The sequence below is a fragment of the Sebastes fasciatus genome, chromosome 19 (genome assembly GCF_043250625.1).
Source record: "Sebastes fasciatus isolate fSebFas1 chromosome 19, fSebFas1.pri, whole genome shotgun sequence".
Classification (NCBI taxonomy): Eukaryota; Metazoa; Chordata; class Actinopteri; order Perciformes; family Sebastidae; genus Sebastes; species Sebastes fasciatus.
The window spans coordinates 16,269,330-16,284,996 of NC_133813.1; the positions used below are offsets into that span (position 1 = coordinate 16,269,330).

The 15,667-nt window shown below is 41.5% G+C and overlaps 1 protein-coding gene across 1 annotated transcript in view; it reads right to left on the reverse strand.

The window, feature by feature from the left end:
• Positions 1 to 15,667, reverse strand: part of epha5 (EPH receptor A5) — a 71,905-nt gene that overhangs the window by 14,610 nt on the left and 41,628 nt on the right. The window contains exons 6-13 of the mRNA XM_074617448.1: positions 11,298 to 11,422; positions 9,234 to 9,323; positions 8,969 to 9,038; positions 8,712 to 8,814; positions 4,401 to 4,468; positions 2,901 to 3,026; positions 1,736 to 1,921; positions 527 to 588 (exon numbers count right to left, since the gene is read on the reverse strand). Of these exons, the coding sequence (XP_074473549.1) occupies positions 527 to 588; positions 1,736 to 1,921; positions 2,901 to 3,026; positions 4,401 to 4,468; positions 8,712 to 8,814; positions 8,969 to 9,038; positions 9,234 to 9,323; positions 11,298 to 11,422 (830 nt within the window). The remainder of the gene's footprint in view (positions 1 to 526; positions 589 to 1,735; positions 1,922 to 2,900; positions 3,027 to 4,400; positions 4,469 to 8,711; positions 8,815 to 8,968; positions 9,039 to 9,233; positions 9,324 to 11,297; positions 11,423 to 15,667) is intronic.

The window sequence follows — 15,667 nt, forward strand, 5'->3', positions numbered from 1 at the left end:
AAATAATATTTACGCCAACCTGAATACGCAACTGAGTGACTTTGCTTTCCCCTTGAAAGATGTCAGTGTAACACCTGCCAACTTTAACTTCCATCTCCATCAAACATCCACAGCTATCACATACTCTTCTCTAGTTAATTGCTGCTTGAATGTGTAGAACGACGAGGTATTGGATTGGAATAATGATAGCTTTGGTGGACTTATTGTCCCACAGCAGTGGTGTATCTATCTACAAACACCTCTCATAAATGTATTTTCCTTTCCAGAGGATTAGACGTTTTTTTTCCACCCCTGTGATGATCGTCCTCCCAATTTGACACCTCCTATATCTGAAAGCCAACTGCACTTCATTTTCATCCACCACATCCTTTTTGCTTCCTATCATCCTCCGCTTTATTCACTGCCTCCTTCCTATAATCATCATCCTGCTCTTTCTCATACTCTTCCTCCCCATCACCTTAAAATCTGTCACTCCCTTCTCCCTAGTTTCACCTCTCTTAAGCACCCTTGTCCCCCTCTGTCCTACCTTGAGAAACGTATCCAGTGATCCATTCTCCATGTATTCAGTGATGATCATCACCGGCTTGCCTGAGAAAAACAAATATGAGAACATACTTCATTACAAAAACAATAAAACAATAATACATTAAAAAAAAGATGATACTTTTATCCTAGAAATCTACCACTCCGCCTTTACACTCTACGTGGCTCAGTGACACCATGTTCTTCCTCCAGTTGGAGAAGTACATCCTCAAAGTGTCGACAGACTCATTTTATAAGAGGTGGAAAATGTTTTTGATTTATTTTCAGAACTTGTATGTAACCGCACGAGATTAGCATTTATAAATCTTAAAACTGTCATAATGGTTATGACCACATGACCAGACTTTTGGAATTCTGTATATTGTAAATATGAAACTGTAAATGTATGTACATTTTGGTGATTTTACAATGTCTTGATGGCCAGTCAGTCAGGTTTATTTATTAATGTATTCTATTTGTTGTATTTATTAATTTAAATTTATCTTTTATAATTTTTTATTAATTATTTATTTTTACTTATTTATTTTATTTAGTTATATATAATTTATGTTATTTATTTACTTTTTTTAATCTCTGTCTTTCCTGGTTATTGTTATTATTTCCATGGGTAGTGGGGATGCTCTATTGGATTATTGTGCTTTTTCTTTCTTTGTCATTCTTACAATTCCTTGGTGTTGCGTACTTTTCCATAATTGATTGTGGTGCCCTGTCTGCATTACACACGCATCAGTAAAAATGTTGAAATTAAAAAAATACATGTATTTTTGTACTCTTTTCAGGCACTTCTTTATCAGCAATTCAGATTGGCAACATTGGAGCTTCCTGAAACTTATTACATTTAATTTTGTTATTACTGTATGACTTGAAGACATAAATGATATGTACGAGTCAGAAAAAGGTTATTTCAAAAGTACAACTCAAAGCACAATTGAGCTTGACAAACTACAGTTGAAGCTGGCGAAGCACATCTAAACCTGACTGATGAAGAACAGCTGAGTCTGATGGATGTTGGCTGACAAAGCGCAGCTTAGAGACTGAAGAGTCTGACAAGTTGAGCTACACATTCCTAAACATCTACACAGTACGACTTGCCACGTGAGAAGTCCCAGTAATCTGCATTGTGACTCATGCTCTAAATTCTACTTCTTGGGCTCACAACCAAAAGAAGCAAACAGACATGCTGATGACTCACTCTTGGTGACCACGCCCTCCAGACGGATGATGTTCGGATGGTTGAACTGGCCCATGATCGACGCCTCCCACAGGAAGTCGCGTCTCTGCTGCTCTGTGTAGCCGGCTTTCAAGGTCTTGATGGCGACCTGGATCTCTCTTTTCCCCGGCAGCCTCAGCGGCCCGCTGCACACCTCGCCAAACTCGCCTGAGGCAGAGAGACAATTTTCTTATGTCGTTTAGGATCAGCGTTGCAATGCAACTCAGTTTTCACAACATTATAGGGAACCTAGAAACCAAATGAAGAGTTGTACTGAAGGGCCTATTTCACTGCTGCACAGCTAGAAAGCTTGCAAGGCTCACAACATGTTGTCATGCAGGGCACAAACACCGTTTATAGCTGTGCGAGCGAGCAGTCACTTTCTAGCACTGTTTGGTTTAATTGTGTGTGTCTATACAATGACGTGCAATTATGAATGTGACAGGTTTACGCAGGTGGAAGAAAATACGACGCCCTGTTGAAGAGGTAATGAGAAAAACTGTTACATTTTATACAACATGACAAAATTAGAACAGACTCGTTGCTGTTATTACTGCGCATTGAGTGCCTTTTAATACAGTATTGTTTGAAATTCAGCCGTTACAGGATGAGAGTACTTCTACCGAGCGTGTTTGACTGAACAGGTTCACTACAGAATTAACAATAATGTATTCTGTGATAGGCTGCACGGTGGTGCAGTGGTTAGCACTGGCGCCTCACAGCTAGAGGGTTGCAGGTTCAAATCTGGCTTGGGGCCCTTCTGTGTGGAGTTTGCATGTTCTCCCCGTGTTAGCGTGGGTTTTCTCCGGGTACTCCGGTTTCCTCCCACAGTCCAAAGACATGCAGGTTAGGTTAATTGTTGACTCTAAATTGCCCGTAGGTGTGAATGTGAGTGTGAATGGTTGTCTGTCTCTATGTGTCAGCCCTGTGATGGACTGGCGACCTGTCCAGGGTGTACCCCGCCTTCGCCCAATGTCGGCTGGGATCGGCTCCAGCCCCCCCGCGATCCCTAACGGGATAAGCGGTTGCAGATGAGGATGAGGTATTCTGTGATACATTATTCTGGCCAAATCAGCCCCAAAGTGATGTTCAGAATAGGAATCAGCATATCTGTAATACACACACATACTCGCAGGCACACACTCACCAGCTCCGATGATCCTCTCTATGGAGATGAACGAGACGTCGATCTCCTGGGCAAACTCATGCACCGCCTGGTTGGGATCTTCATAGGTGAGCGGGTCAATGTAGGTGCGCACCCCCGGGAACTTTACTGAGAACACACATGCATGGCATCATTACCATTTAGATGTCATTTACCATCATTTACATTTATTCAGGCTTGTATCCACATGCATAAATAACAATGTTAATGTATTAGGGTCATTGCAGGCAATGTTGTAAATCCAAGAGCACGATTACTTTACAGCACTTTTTCTATCAATGTCAAAGTCGTGGCTTGATTTGTCAGTTTCTCATGTGCGTTTACACAAAATGTTCTATATTATGATATAAATACGTTGGTAGAAGATCTGATCCATATTTCCTACCCCGAATAAACATTATTTCTGCTTTCTTTATTGTTGCGGTGATGTGATTCAGTACATGCTCTGAACTCTGTAGGATTAGTCTACCTTTTAAAAGTGATAGTTTGGGTGTTCTGAAGTGGGGTTGTATGAGGTACGTATCCTTAGTCAGTGTATTACCTACAGTAGATGACGGTCTGCACGCCTGCAGCTTGGAGAAGCAGACAGGAGTTACCGCACGGAACCAAAGCAATGTACTGCTGTGGACGGGGCCGGCAGCAAAACATAATTTAGCCTCCTAAAAGAAAGACTCACCTAAAAAAATCAGTTTAAGTATACGCTATATTTAGAATTTTTTGCCGGTTTACCTTGCCCAGCATCCATTGGTATCAATTGTTTTGGTTCTGTGCGGTAACTCTTTACTGTCTGCTTCTCCAAACTGGGGGCGTGCCGACCGTCATCTACTCCAGTTAATACACTGACTATCGATAAGTACCACATATAAGCCCACTTCAAAACACCCAAATTATCCCTTTAAACATCATACCAAAACTACCTAAAATACTGCATCTAGAGAGTAAAATACAATGATTCATACATTTAATTATCCCCAAAACAAGACATTCTGTCAATTGCTTATCATGCCCACAAAAAGTGACTAACATTCATTTGAAATATGACTCAATATGACCGTGTACCACACCATACTGGCATACTGTGGTATTTCATTCCTGACTTCTCCGGCGCTGATGTACCCGTCACGGTCGGCCCTGATGCCAGCAGATGGATGGCGGGGTGCAATGCCAAAAAATGTGGCCAAATATATTAAGCTGTCACGGCCTATAAATCAGCATAGCTTTCGTGTGTCCTCTGCCAACATGGTGCCGGTCTGTAGCTGTGTCATTTAAAGAATAGCTCCTAGTGCAAAACATTGTCAACACACACACACACACACACATATGCGTGGGCCTACGGGGTTGAACAAACTCATACAGACATGACCGCTGTTTGAACCCTGTACAGTACATGTAGTGGGAACTGTGGATGAACTTGCCCACACACACACACACAAACAGACACACAAACCTATACCGAATGAGTTTGAGGTTTTGTTAACTTACTGTGACCGTTGTGGAAGTGCATCTTCTCCTCCTCAGGATCCTGCTTTGCTTTGCTGTAGCCACACCGCCTGAGAGGGACGACACACACAAACATCACAATCAATGTCATGCCACAGTACTGTTATGTGCACATGTAAAGGCATTGACTAGTGTTGTTTTCATTGCAGGGAACCTTACAATTACACTTAATTAATGGCACATACTGATGATTTACAGGGGGTAGTAAAAAAGTTGGAACACCTCATGGAAAGTGACTCGTAATTAATTTAACCAACGCTGCTGAAAAGGTGGGACGAATGAGCAGCATTCACTTTGATATACAAATAATAATAAATACATGTAATGTATATGTAAATAAATGTATCTGCAGATCAGTTTCAGTCTATTTACAGTAGCATCATTTAGCAATGATTGTACATCATTTTAGAGCTGCAACGATTATTCGATTAATTTAATCACCAACTATTTTGATAATCAATTAATCGTTTTCATTAATTGTTTAAGTAAAAAAAATCAAAATTCTCTGATTCCAGCTTCTTAAATGTGAATATTTTCTGCTTTCTTTACTCCTCTATGACACTATACTGAATATCTTTGAGTTGTGGACAAAACAAGACATTTGAGGACGTCTTCTTCGGTTTTGGGAAACACTGATCGACATTTTCTACTAATCAATTAATTGAGAAAATAATAGACAGATTAATAGACAATGAAAATAATCATTACTTGCAGCCCTACATAATTTGCCTACAGACATGTCCAATTTCTAGTACGAGATAGCACCAAATGCTGTACGCCCCTCGTGCATTTTATCTACTCTACATCTAAACAAAGAGCAAAACGCTGACATTTAAACTCAGAGAGAAGAAAGGGTAACAGACAGAGATCCCAGTAAAGATACCATAAAAAAGGCCCACCCAGACACAGTAAAGCAAATCCTGGCCAACACACAACACGATCACACTTGGATCTCACTGCAAGATAAGCTTTTTATTTCCTCATAGGTTCTGCTAACTTCAAAAATATTGCTGAAAATGCTGGAAACTACCAGCCCTTTTAGACATTAGCAAAGGACTGCAGTTTTCAAATTATATCGTTTTCCAAGAAAGCCCATGTCAACAGATCAACTCTGACTTTTGGCAGGGGGAGAGAGCAGTCTTGCGCTTTTTCGATAAAGACTTTTTGGTCAAGTTGCTTCGAAAGAAAAAGAGCATGGAAGAGAAACTCCTTCAGTCACTACCTTTTGTCTGCATCCATATCATATCCTTCTCCCTTATGCCCGTGTCTGCGTATCCCCTGATGTATATAGGCCAAAACGGGTATTAATTTGTTTGTTGTGCGGATGTGTGTCTGTGTGCTCAAAGCTTCCGTCTTTCAATATTTAGGAGACAGGAGGATTGATAAACTTGATCCTATACACGCAAACATATGACACTGACAGAACGGACACAGAGACACTCACAATGGTATATTTTTTAGGTAAATTCTAAGGCTGTCAATCGTAAATATTTAATCCCGATTAACCGCATAATTGTCGATAGTTAATCACGATTAAGCAAAAAATTAATCACACATTTTTTTGTATCTGTTCAAAATGCACCTTAAGGGGAGATTTGTCAAGTAATTAATACTCTTATCAACATGGGAGATATGCTGCTTTATGCAAATGTATGTATATATTTATGATTGGAAATTAATTAACAACACAAAACAATGACAGATGACAGATATAACCCTCACAGGTACTGAATTTAGCATAAAACAATATTCTCAAATCACAACATGGCAAACTCAAGTCCAACAGGCAACAACAGCTGCCAGTGTGTCAGTTTGACATGCCCCAAAACTGCATGTGATTATCATAAAGTGGGGCATGTCTGTAAAGGGGAGACTCGTGGGTACCCATAGAACCCATTCTCATATCTTGAGGTCAGAAGTCAAATGAAAATGGCCATTCCGTTTTTTTCCTCGCCAACATTTCGCACAAGTTTGGAGTGTGATTTAACCTCCTTCACGACAAGCTAGTATGACATGGTTTGTACCAATGGATTCCTTGGGTTGTCTAGTTTCAAATGATACCAGTATCATCACCAGTTTTTGTTTTTTGAGCCTGCTGCAACCAAACCAAAAGATCGCAACTTGTGTTAATGCGCTTAAAGAAATTAGTGCCGCTAAAACAAATTTGTGTTAACGCGTTATTATCGCGTCCACTTCGACAGCCCTATTAATTTACTTTATTTATTATTAATTTGTAAAACCAAGAGTCGACCAAATGTTTTCCTCATTTCTGAGTTCTTGAAGACAAAAAGCCCATTGGTGCATGAACACATCGACAACACACAAACACACACACACACGGGTCATGTCCAAGTCTTTCCCCATCACGGCTCTCTGTAGGACAGCCAGGCTTGGCCTGGGGGGGTTTGGTACGGCAGCTGGATAATCTGGGGGAGGGGAGTCTGTGTGTGTCTGTGTGTGTCTGTGTGTGTCTGTGTGTGTGTGTGTGTTTTGTACATGTGTGCCTGCCGGAGGGTGTTTAGTTTGCCGGATCTGTTGAGTCAAGGGGTTTGAGCGCGCTCATGCACAGCCGGCCCTCTAACTTCCTACATGTGTGCGTCTCTGTGTGTGTGTGTGGGCGTGTTAACCCATGCGTACTGTACATGCATCCGTGCGTATGTGTCTACACATGTGTGCTGCTGCTGTGTGTTGGGAAGTCTACGAATGCGTGTGTAGCCTGAAAGGGTCATGCAGGCGGAGGTGGGAGGGGGAGGGGAGGCGGGGATACAGCGGTTTGAGGGGGGGTTGTGCTGCTTGTGTCCCAAATCCATCGCTGGAAATTTTGGCATTCCTCCCATCTCTCCTTCCCCCCACACAAAAACCAGAGCGATCCTCATCCCCGTTTGGCTAAACCAAAACCACCGCTGTTTCTTTCTGGTTTTCTCTTTAATCCTTGAACATCACCAGAGCCCCCCGCTGTCTATCTATCTGATCATTCTGTCAAGTAACTATACATATTCACCACTGATTACTTGATTTGCTTGTGTTTGAAAGCTTCTCTTTGCTATATAAAGTATTTGCATTTGTTAATGTTATGTGTATGCACTGGTTGTACCAATTACAAGACACGGTTTAGGTGAAGGTCATACGAGACAACATTAAGGTAGAGTGTGTTATGTATGGAGTACTACATGCTGATGTAAGACAGAGCCAAGTTGTCAAGTCACCAGACTTGAGAAGACTCCACTGGCTTGTATGCACCAAACCCTAAAGCTATAACCTAAAAAGCAACTCTTTAATCCTTCTGACCTATAACTAATCTCTAACCTCGAGCCATGAATCTAATCCCATAATGCTGCTCTACAAACACAGAGATATCTGGGTCACAAATGAGAGTTGATAGTGGTCTTTTTGTCAGTCAGCAATAGGTCAAAGGAGGACAAGGGGATGTCCTCCGCTGACCTATTGCTAACATATATCCACATATTCAGGAATTTACATGACTGCTGTGCTGTTTGTCTTTATTGCCTTGAAGTGAGCAATGTCAGTAACGTTCACTCTCATCATCCAATAATGTCAAATGCTAAAAAAGATGAGAGGATGATAGACGTCACTACGAACTTGTATTCATGTCAGCACTGTTGGCAGCATTTAAAGGTCCCATATTGTAGAAAGTGAGATATCCTTTTAGATCATAAAGCAGGTCTAGGTGCTTTATAAATACTATGAAAGTATTGAAACTCACAATCCACAGAGAAACGCACACAGCGCCTATTCAGAAACCGTGCCTTTAAAACAAGCCGTGACGTTGTGATGTCACAACTATACAGTCACCGGTAGAAATGCCGTTAAAATCTGTGTAGTTGACACACACACACACACACACACACACACACACACACACACACACAGCGAGTCCCTGGCTGTAGTGACACTGTGAAGATGGCGAGAGCGCTGATGCGGAAAATGCTGACCAATCAGAGCAGACTGGGCTTTTTCTTAAAGAGACAGGCGCTGAATCGGAGCATTTCAGACAGAGGGTGAATACAGGTATATTCAGACAGACAGTATGAAAAAAATAATGTGTTTTTTGAACATCAAAGCATGTAAACACGCTCTGGTAGAAATCCAAAATACAAGTATGAACCTGAAAATGAGCACGATATGTCCCCTTTAATGTGCTGCAGATATCCTAATCACCTGATAGGAGAGAGAAATGTGTGTGGGCATACAATATAATTGCATGTGCTTACACCTGCACACATACAGTATATCATGCTTTCCCGAAAGTTGCTTTATGTATTTATGTCTTACCGTCCACTGAGCAGGAATCCAGCGACTACCGCCAGTAGGACCAGAGCCAACGTGATGGCCACCGCTACTATGGAAGCTTGGGCGCGCTCACTGGTCGCAGTCACTGCCAAAGAAAAGGAGGTGGGATTAGACACAAATAGTACACACACAAAAGCACACCTGGCACCTGTTGTTGATGCAGCCTCTAAAAGAAAAGCAGGTGGGAGTCACGTACAAGTTGAATTTGTTATGCTCTGCTCTCTCTCAGGTGTACTCACAGTAAGGGCTGGTCTGGAATTCAAAACGCCGGCTGAATGCGCCATAGCCTGCCGAGGTCCTGGCTCGCACCTGCAATGCAACATATCCAAATATATCACATTTAAAGCAAATATCACATCATATTTTTACATACGGTATTCTCTTTGAGTCAACAACTTCGTTCTAATTGCACCTCTTCTCAACTCAGACTAAAGTGCGGACTAATGTCCTCACATTATTGATTATGAATGCCTTTTTTTATAATATTTTGAAACCATGTTTGACCTGGAAGATGTAGGCTGAGGAGGGCTTCAGGCCTTCCACCACCATCTCAGTCTCCTTGGATTTTATAATGGTGTAACTGGAGTCCTGCTCCTGTAGAAGAAAGAGAGAGGAGGTTATTGTAATTCATTCACTTGCCTTAAAAAAACATTTTTTTGTTATTATTTGTCGCACATGTGCATCTTTCCTGTCTGCACATTTTTTCTTCCCCCTATTCTTCCACACATTTGTATGGGCCAAGCTACCTGTAGTACGCGCATGAGTGTGTGTTCGTGCAATGCATGTGTGGTAAGGATCAGTTTCCCCGACTGTAACCACATCAGGTTTAAACACAGCTAAATGCCCCCTCCATTAGCCAGAAGCCATTAGCTAACCACCGACCACAAACCCTGCTCTGCTCTCTCCTGTATACCTTTATTCTGACCTTCCCAGAAAAAGACGACATCAGAGGACTAAAGAGAGAAAAGGAGGAAGGGCACGGGAACAATGATCTGAATAGAAGCATCAAATTGCTCTCTCTACCCCTCTAAGTTACAAAAAACCCACACAGCTATAGCTCTGTCACATGAAAGAGACTTTTTGAGGTAAGGCTTTTCTCAGAGGGCACTTCAGTAAAAAAGAAATCCTTCAAGCTAAATTGAATGTATATTCAGCTGCACCTCTGAGGGCCAATTTGAACAATCTTGGTCAATACGTTTCTGCGAATACAACACATTAAATATGTGGAGAAGAAGGCTTTTATAACGCAAAACTCCATTGACGAAAGGAGTTTATTTTAGCAAATTCTCAAATGCGTGAAATATAGACTTCATTTGAAAGTCCTCGACCAGATAACTTCATACACACACGCGCTTTACACCTGGCATTAAAATGTGTCTTGTATCCAGATTGTATCTATCTATATATGATTTAAATTGATTACATTTACGCCTGGTATTAATATGTGTCTTCGATCGCTTTCTCTGAAAGGCTTAAGAGGAAATGCCTCAAAACGCTGCCGTTTAGAGGGAGAGGGCCTGCAAACGTGACTTTAAGGTACGGCTACCCTCGCACACACAAAGGAATAAGGAGAGGAGACGCTGAGCACAGCGGTGGCGGTGATCTCTCTGGTCACAGCGGGACAGTGACCGAAGGAGCACTGAGAGTGCGCCGCAGGTTGAGCCTCGCCCCGCCTCCACACACACAGACCAGGCTGAAGCTTTGAACTTTTGCTGTTGATGACTACTACCAAAGCTCTGGAGCCCAAAAAAAATAGTACTAAGTGGTACCCTAACATTACGATTTTCAATGTGGTCACATTGCAATTAGGCACGATTAATGCACAATTGGGGCAGTGGTAGACTGACGTTAGAGAAGCGAGGTTGTGACTGGAAGGTCGCTGGTTCAATCCCCCGGACCGGCAGGATAAATGTGGGTGGGGGGAAGTGTAAAAGCAGCGCTTGCCCCTCCCTCATTACCACCACTGAGGTGCCCTTGAGCAAGGCCCTTAACCCCAGACTGTGGATGTACTGGGCAGCTTCCAGGTGTGAATGTGAATGGGGCGTTCCTGAAAAAGAGCATTGCTCTCAGTGAATGTCCCCCGAATAAATAAAAGGTAAAAAAAAAAGATTGGATTCAGATTGCAGTCCGATCACTCAAAACATAATTTAATGCCAGGTGTAAAGGGGTAATAAGTATACAGATGTTGTGTGGTGCTGTTTGTGATGCTTGTATATAATTACATTCATTTGCATACAGGTGAATATGGCATTGACAAAATAAACACCAATTAAAAAAAAATACTTGAGTCAATATGTGTCAACTTTACAATACACCTAATAATAAATAAAAAACAAGTTTTATATGCAGCATTTTGTTTAAAGTTATGTGGTAATTAACAGTTTCCCAAGAGACTAATTATAATCTTCGCAAAACCATGAAGCAATTATTTGTCAATACACACAGTGTACTCTATAGAAAATACACTTAAGCATAAGAGTGCATGCAAAATCAATACCTCTGTGTAATCTGTGTAAACATCTGTATAAGTATAAGGAGTATAAGGAGCAAAAAAATATATATTTTTACCTTTTCAAAATACTTGATCTCGTACTCCAGGATGATGCCGTTGGGGCGATCAGGCTCGGCCCAAGAAAGGGCGATGCTGCTCTTCCCCGTAAGACCTTTTCTCACCACACTCACCGGGGACGGTGCTGCACACACACACGATATAAAGACAATTTCAAGCACCAACATTAATTTGCTTGGGTAGTAAAAATCCAGCAGTTTTATTCGATGCTTCTCAGTGCATCTTTTGTTTAATTCCAGTATTTAACATGACTGACACCACGTCCTAATAAACAGTGATTAAACACGAGAGAAATGGTGCCAAAGTTGTAAAATCTGTTGGGTACCATCAGCGTCTATAAGACGTCCCTCTTTTGAAGACACCTCATGCTTTGATGTTTACATGCGCAGAGCTAATTGTAATGCTCGCTGTGATTATTGCACGTTATGAAATATTAAAGAAGATGAAACATCAAAGAGCAAAATCACACAAAAAAAAAAAAAAAGTCCAAAAACACGGTGGTGAGAAGAGGGGGTTTATGGTTTCTATATTACACAGTGATGCACACCTGTCGAGTTATTTCTATCATGCTTTTCGACATATTTTCCCCACAGTTTCTTCTTTGGAATTCAAGTTTGTTAGCTACACCGAGTTCCTCCGAGGTTATTTGGCGCAGTCCATTGGGCTTTTACTCAACTACTGAGATTATTTCAGGTTCCAAGGCAGCTCAAAAAAATGTCTGCAATCTGGCAACAAGGTGCACCTGCGCCCAATTAAACTATCCCTTTATATCTTGCTATTCAGTGGATGCTGGCAGACGAGCCCATGAAGTCAACTATGACTCTACACATCTGGCACACAGCTTTCAGGGTACACAGTTTGGCTGACGGCAGATTTCAAAAGCGGCGACGTTATCACGGGAGAAAACTTTCTTTTAGCCTGACGGTGTTTGCTTTTTTGCAAAAGTTTCAATTTCCATTTTAAGATTTTGGAGGTAATTTATTCTGTAAGCTCTGAAGTCAAGTGAGCTCAGTTGTGTGCGTTTGCGGCAATCATCAAGCCATCCTGTTGTAACCTGAACTGGCCCGTCTCTCAAAGGGACAGTTGGAGAGTCTCTGACACATAAAGAGCTTTTCACCAGGCAAAATGCTCCCTCAGGCAACATCCCGATAGTGTGTGTGTGTGTGTGTGTGTGTGTGTGTGTGTGTGTGTGTGTGTGTGAGCCTCTCCTGCAAATGCTAAACAGCGTTTAGGTTTCAATAGCCTCAGCAGAACTCCAGGGGGAATAAATCATCGCTACAAACACAGTAACTGTATCCTGAGTGGATGGTCGCACAGAAGTGTTATCTGCAACATCTTAAAAGCCTGAAACCAGAGACCCAATCGCACACACTCAATGCTTAAATGGTGTATAGCTGGGATGCGACGATGAGAGAGGGGGCTTCTTTTTCCCAGCAGCTTAACTGGTAATAATACACCAAAATCTAAGTTTAAATCCACCAAAAGTGGATGCAGTACGCCATGCTATATTTAATCAAAGGTTTGGAATAGAGGGGGGTCCTATGAGGGATTGTAAAGATTTGGAGTTATATACGTAAACTTCATGTGTCACTCCACACATAAAATATGTATAAATTTGAGCTATGGCTACTGCAAATAATATAGTTTTCCTTTAAATAATTGATGAATCTGTCAAAAGATTTTCCAAAAAATTAAATGTCAGGGAAAAAAAGGGAAAAAAAAACAACTAGCACAATTTCCCAGAAGATAAACTGATGTTTTCAAATTGCTTGTTTTGTCCGATACAGTCCAAAACCCAAATGTGTTCACTTTACAGTGATAAAAAAAACAAACAGAAAAATCAGCAAATGCTATGATATTTAAGAAGCTGGGACTAGCAGCTGTTTGGGGATTTTTGCTTGAAAAATAAATGAAATAGAAGATAGAAGACACTTTATTCATCCCCTTGGGGTAATGCAGGTGTCCAGTAGCTCATTAGTATATAACGTATAAATAAAGATTAGATTACTTAAAAGCAAAGTCATATAAATAAATAAATAATAGATAAAAGGTGCTAATCCTCGGAGGAAGGCTGCATCTATTACTTAAAGCTGAAGCAGGTAAGATTGGAAGCAAATATTATTAAAATAGTTATTTTTATAAAACAGTCACTATATCCTGACAGTAGTGCATGAGACAATTGTCCTCCGATGTCCTCCGGCGCTCCTGATGGCATCTGAAAGATTTCACAGACCAGAGGAAAACAACCAATCAGAGCCGAGCTGGAGCCTTGCCGTCTCTGAGCATCTGTCAGTCACTCGCGAACTCCGATCAAACGGTCAAACTAGGCAACGCTTATCAAATATGAATCAATATTCTGTTACTGTAATGCCTATTTCTCTCCTCAAATGTTTTCAGTAACATCTTGTAGTGTTCTGTTTAGCTGTAAAATGAAAATCCGTGTTGAGACCAGTTGAGGAAATACCAAGCACCGCCCACCAGCCGGAGCACACATTGATTCATATTTGATCAGCGCTGCCTAGTTTGACTGTTTGATCGGAGTTCGCAGGGTGACTGACAGCTACCCCCGTTGAATGAACAGCCAATAGGAACGTTCTCTGTCTCTGAAATGACCTGTGATTGGCCAAAGTCTTGGTCTAGATTTTTTAAAGCTTGAAAACAGAGCCATGAGGAGGTGCAGAAGTCTAATTATCTCTCAGAACACTTGAATTATAATATGCTGAAAGGTTAATTGTTGTATGTTATTTTTGCTCAATGATGCCAAAAATATACTGCCTACTCAAGTTGTAAAATGTGTACGTTTCAAGCTTCCTTTATTGTAATGTACTGCTGTTTTCTGTGCATTTAACACATACATAATGATGTCTATATTTTGTGCACATTTAAGATGAACTATCTAATTATCAGATCTTTTTTTGCCCGTTCCTTCTCGGCCGTAAACTTCCCTGCTTTTCACCAAACAGCACGGATGCAAAACGTCCATAATACAACACCCAAAGCAGCCTTTTAGTCAACAGAAGCTACACAATGTGACGCCTTTTAGCGCCACAACTCAGCGACTGAGACTAAACAAACAAGTGTTTTGTTTGACGCGTTTGAGAAATGCCAATGCAGAGAGAGAGAGAATGGGAGGTGATGGAAGAGACAGAGGGGGTCCTTAAGGAGGGATGGAAGACGAGCGAGAGGGTTGACAAAAAAAAGAGTGGAGAAAAAAAAGGCGAGAGATGATGAGACATACAGAGGGGGGGGGGGAAACATGGTGAAGGCGTGTAGACAGGGCCCCAGCAACACTTTCATTTTAGCAACAGTGGAATCACACTTCCTGGTTTAAACACTTCCAGTGCGTGTTACATCTGCTAATGAGCACCTACAGCACGGTAACAGCGGAGCGCATATTAACGTCTCTGTTGCCATTTTCGGTTTGTTTCCATGCTTCTATATCATGCAGAGAGAGGTTAGAGAAGGGTGTGAAAGCTATTCAGCGGACGAGTGCAGCCCTCCGGTGTAACAACTCTGGCCTCAGATAAGAGCAACGTTATCGCAGTGCAGAACATAAGCCTCTCAGACCGCTATCTGTCTGAAGCACCACCAAAATCAATACAGACCTTCAACTATCTGGTTTATTATCCTTTAACTACCCTCAGAGAATGACAGAAAGAGAGACCAGGAGACAGAATGAAAGAGAGATAGGAGACAGAGAGAAAGATGGCTTTATTAGGGTTGTAAAGTACCAAAGCTGCTCTCATCTTTTTTATTTGCAACTTAACCGCCTGCCTATACCTGCTCTATCTCGTACCACTCTGATGGCCTAGAAACTGATCCTTCACACAACATATTGCAGTTGAAACTCGAACATTTCAGTCACTCAGGAATTCATAAAAGTCGCAACAGGACCGTAACGTCCCCAGACCTTTGTTGTGTGTCATTCCCCATCTCTCTTCCCTTATTTCATCTCATCTCTCTACTGCCGTCTGACTACTGAGGTCATACAAATCTTAAAAATACATTTAAATGAATACCGAATGCCAAACAACCAGGTAAAAGGCAATAGTAAAAGATAGAGTAACAAGAAACATGATATACTTCAACAGAAGTAGGATTCTATACAAGTCAAAAGGAACTGTACGCACCCATGACGAGCTTATTTCCTACCCACTCTCTATCCCATATCGTATCTGCTCTGATCTACAAAATGTCTCATCTGTCTTCTTTAATGTCTTCCACTCCGAGGCTGCAGCTCCTAAACCACACACAGACTATAACCTCCAAAAGTTTCCAGTGAAAGTACCAACATTAGTCTCAAATTGAAGACAGCAACAAAATGACGATTCTACAGGCGGATGTCCAAAAAGGGACATCTGGAGACTCC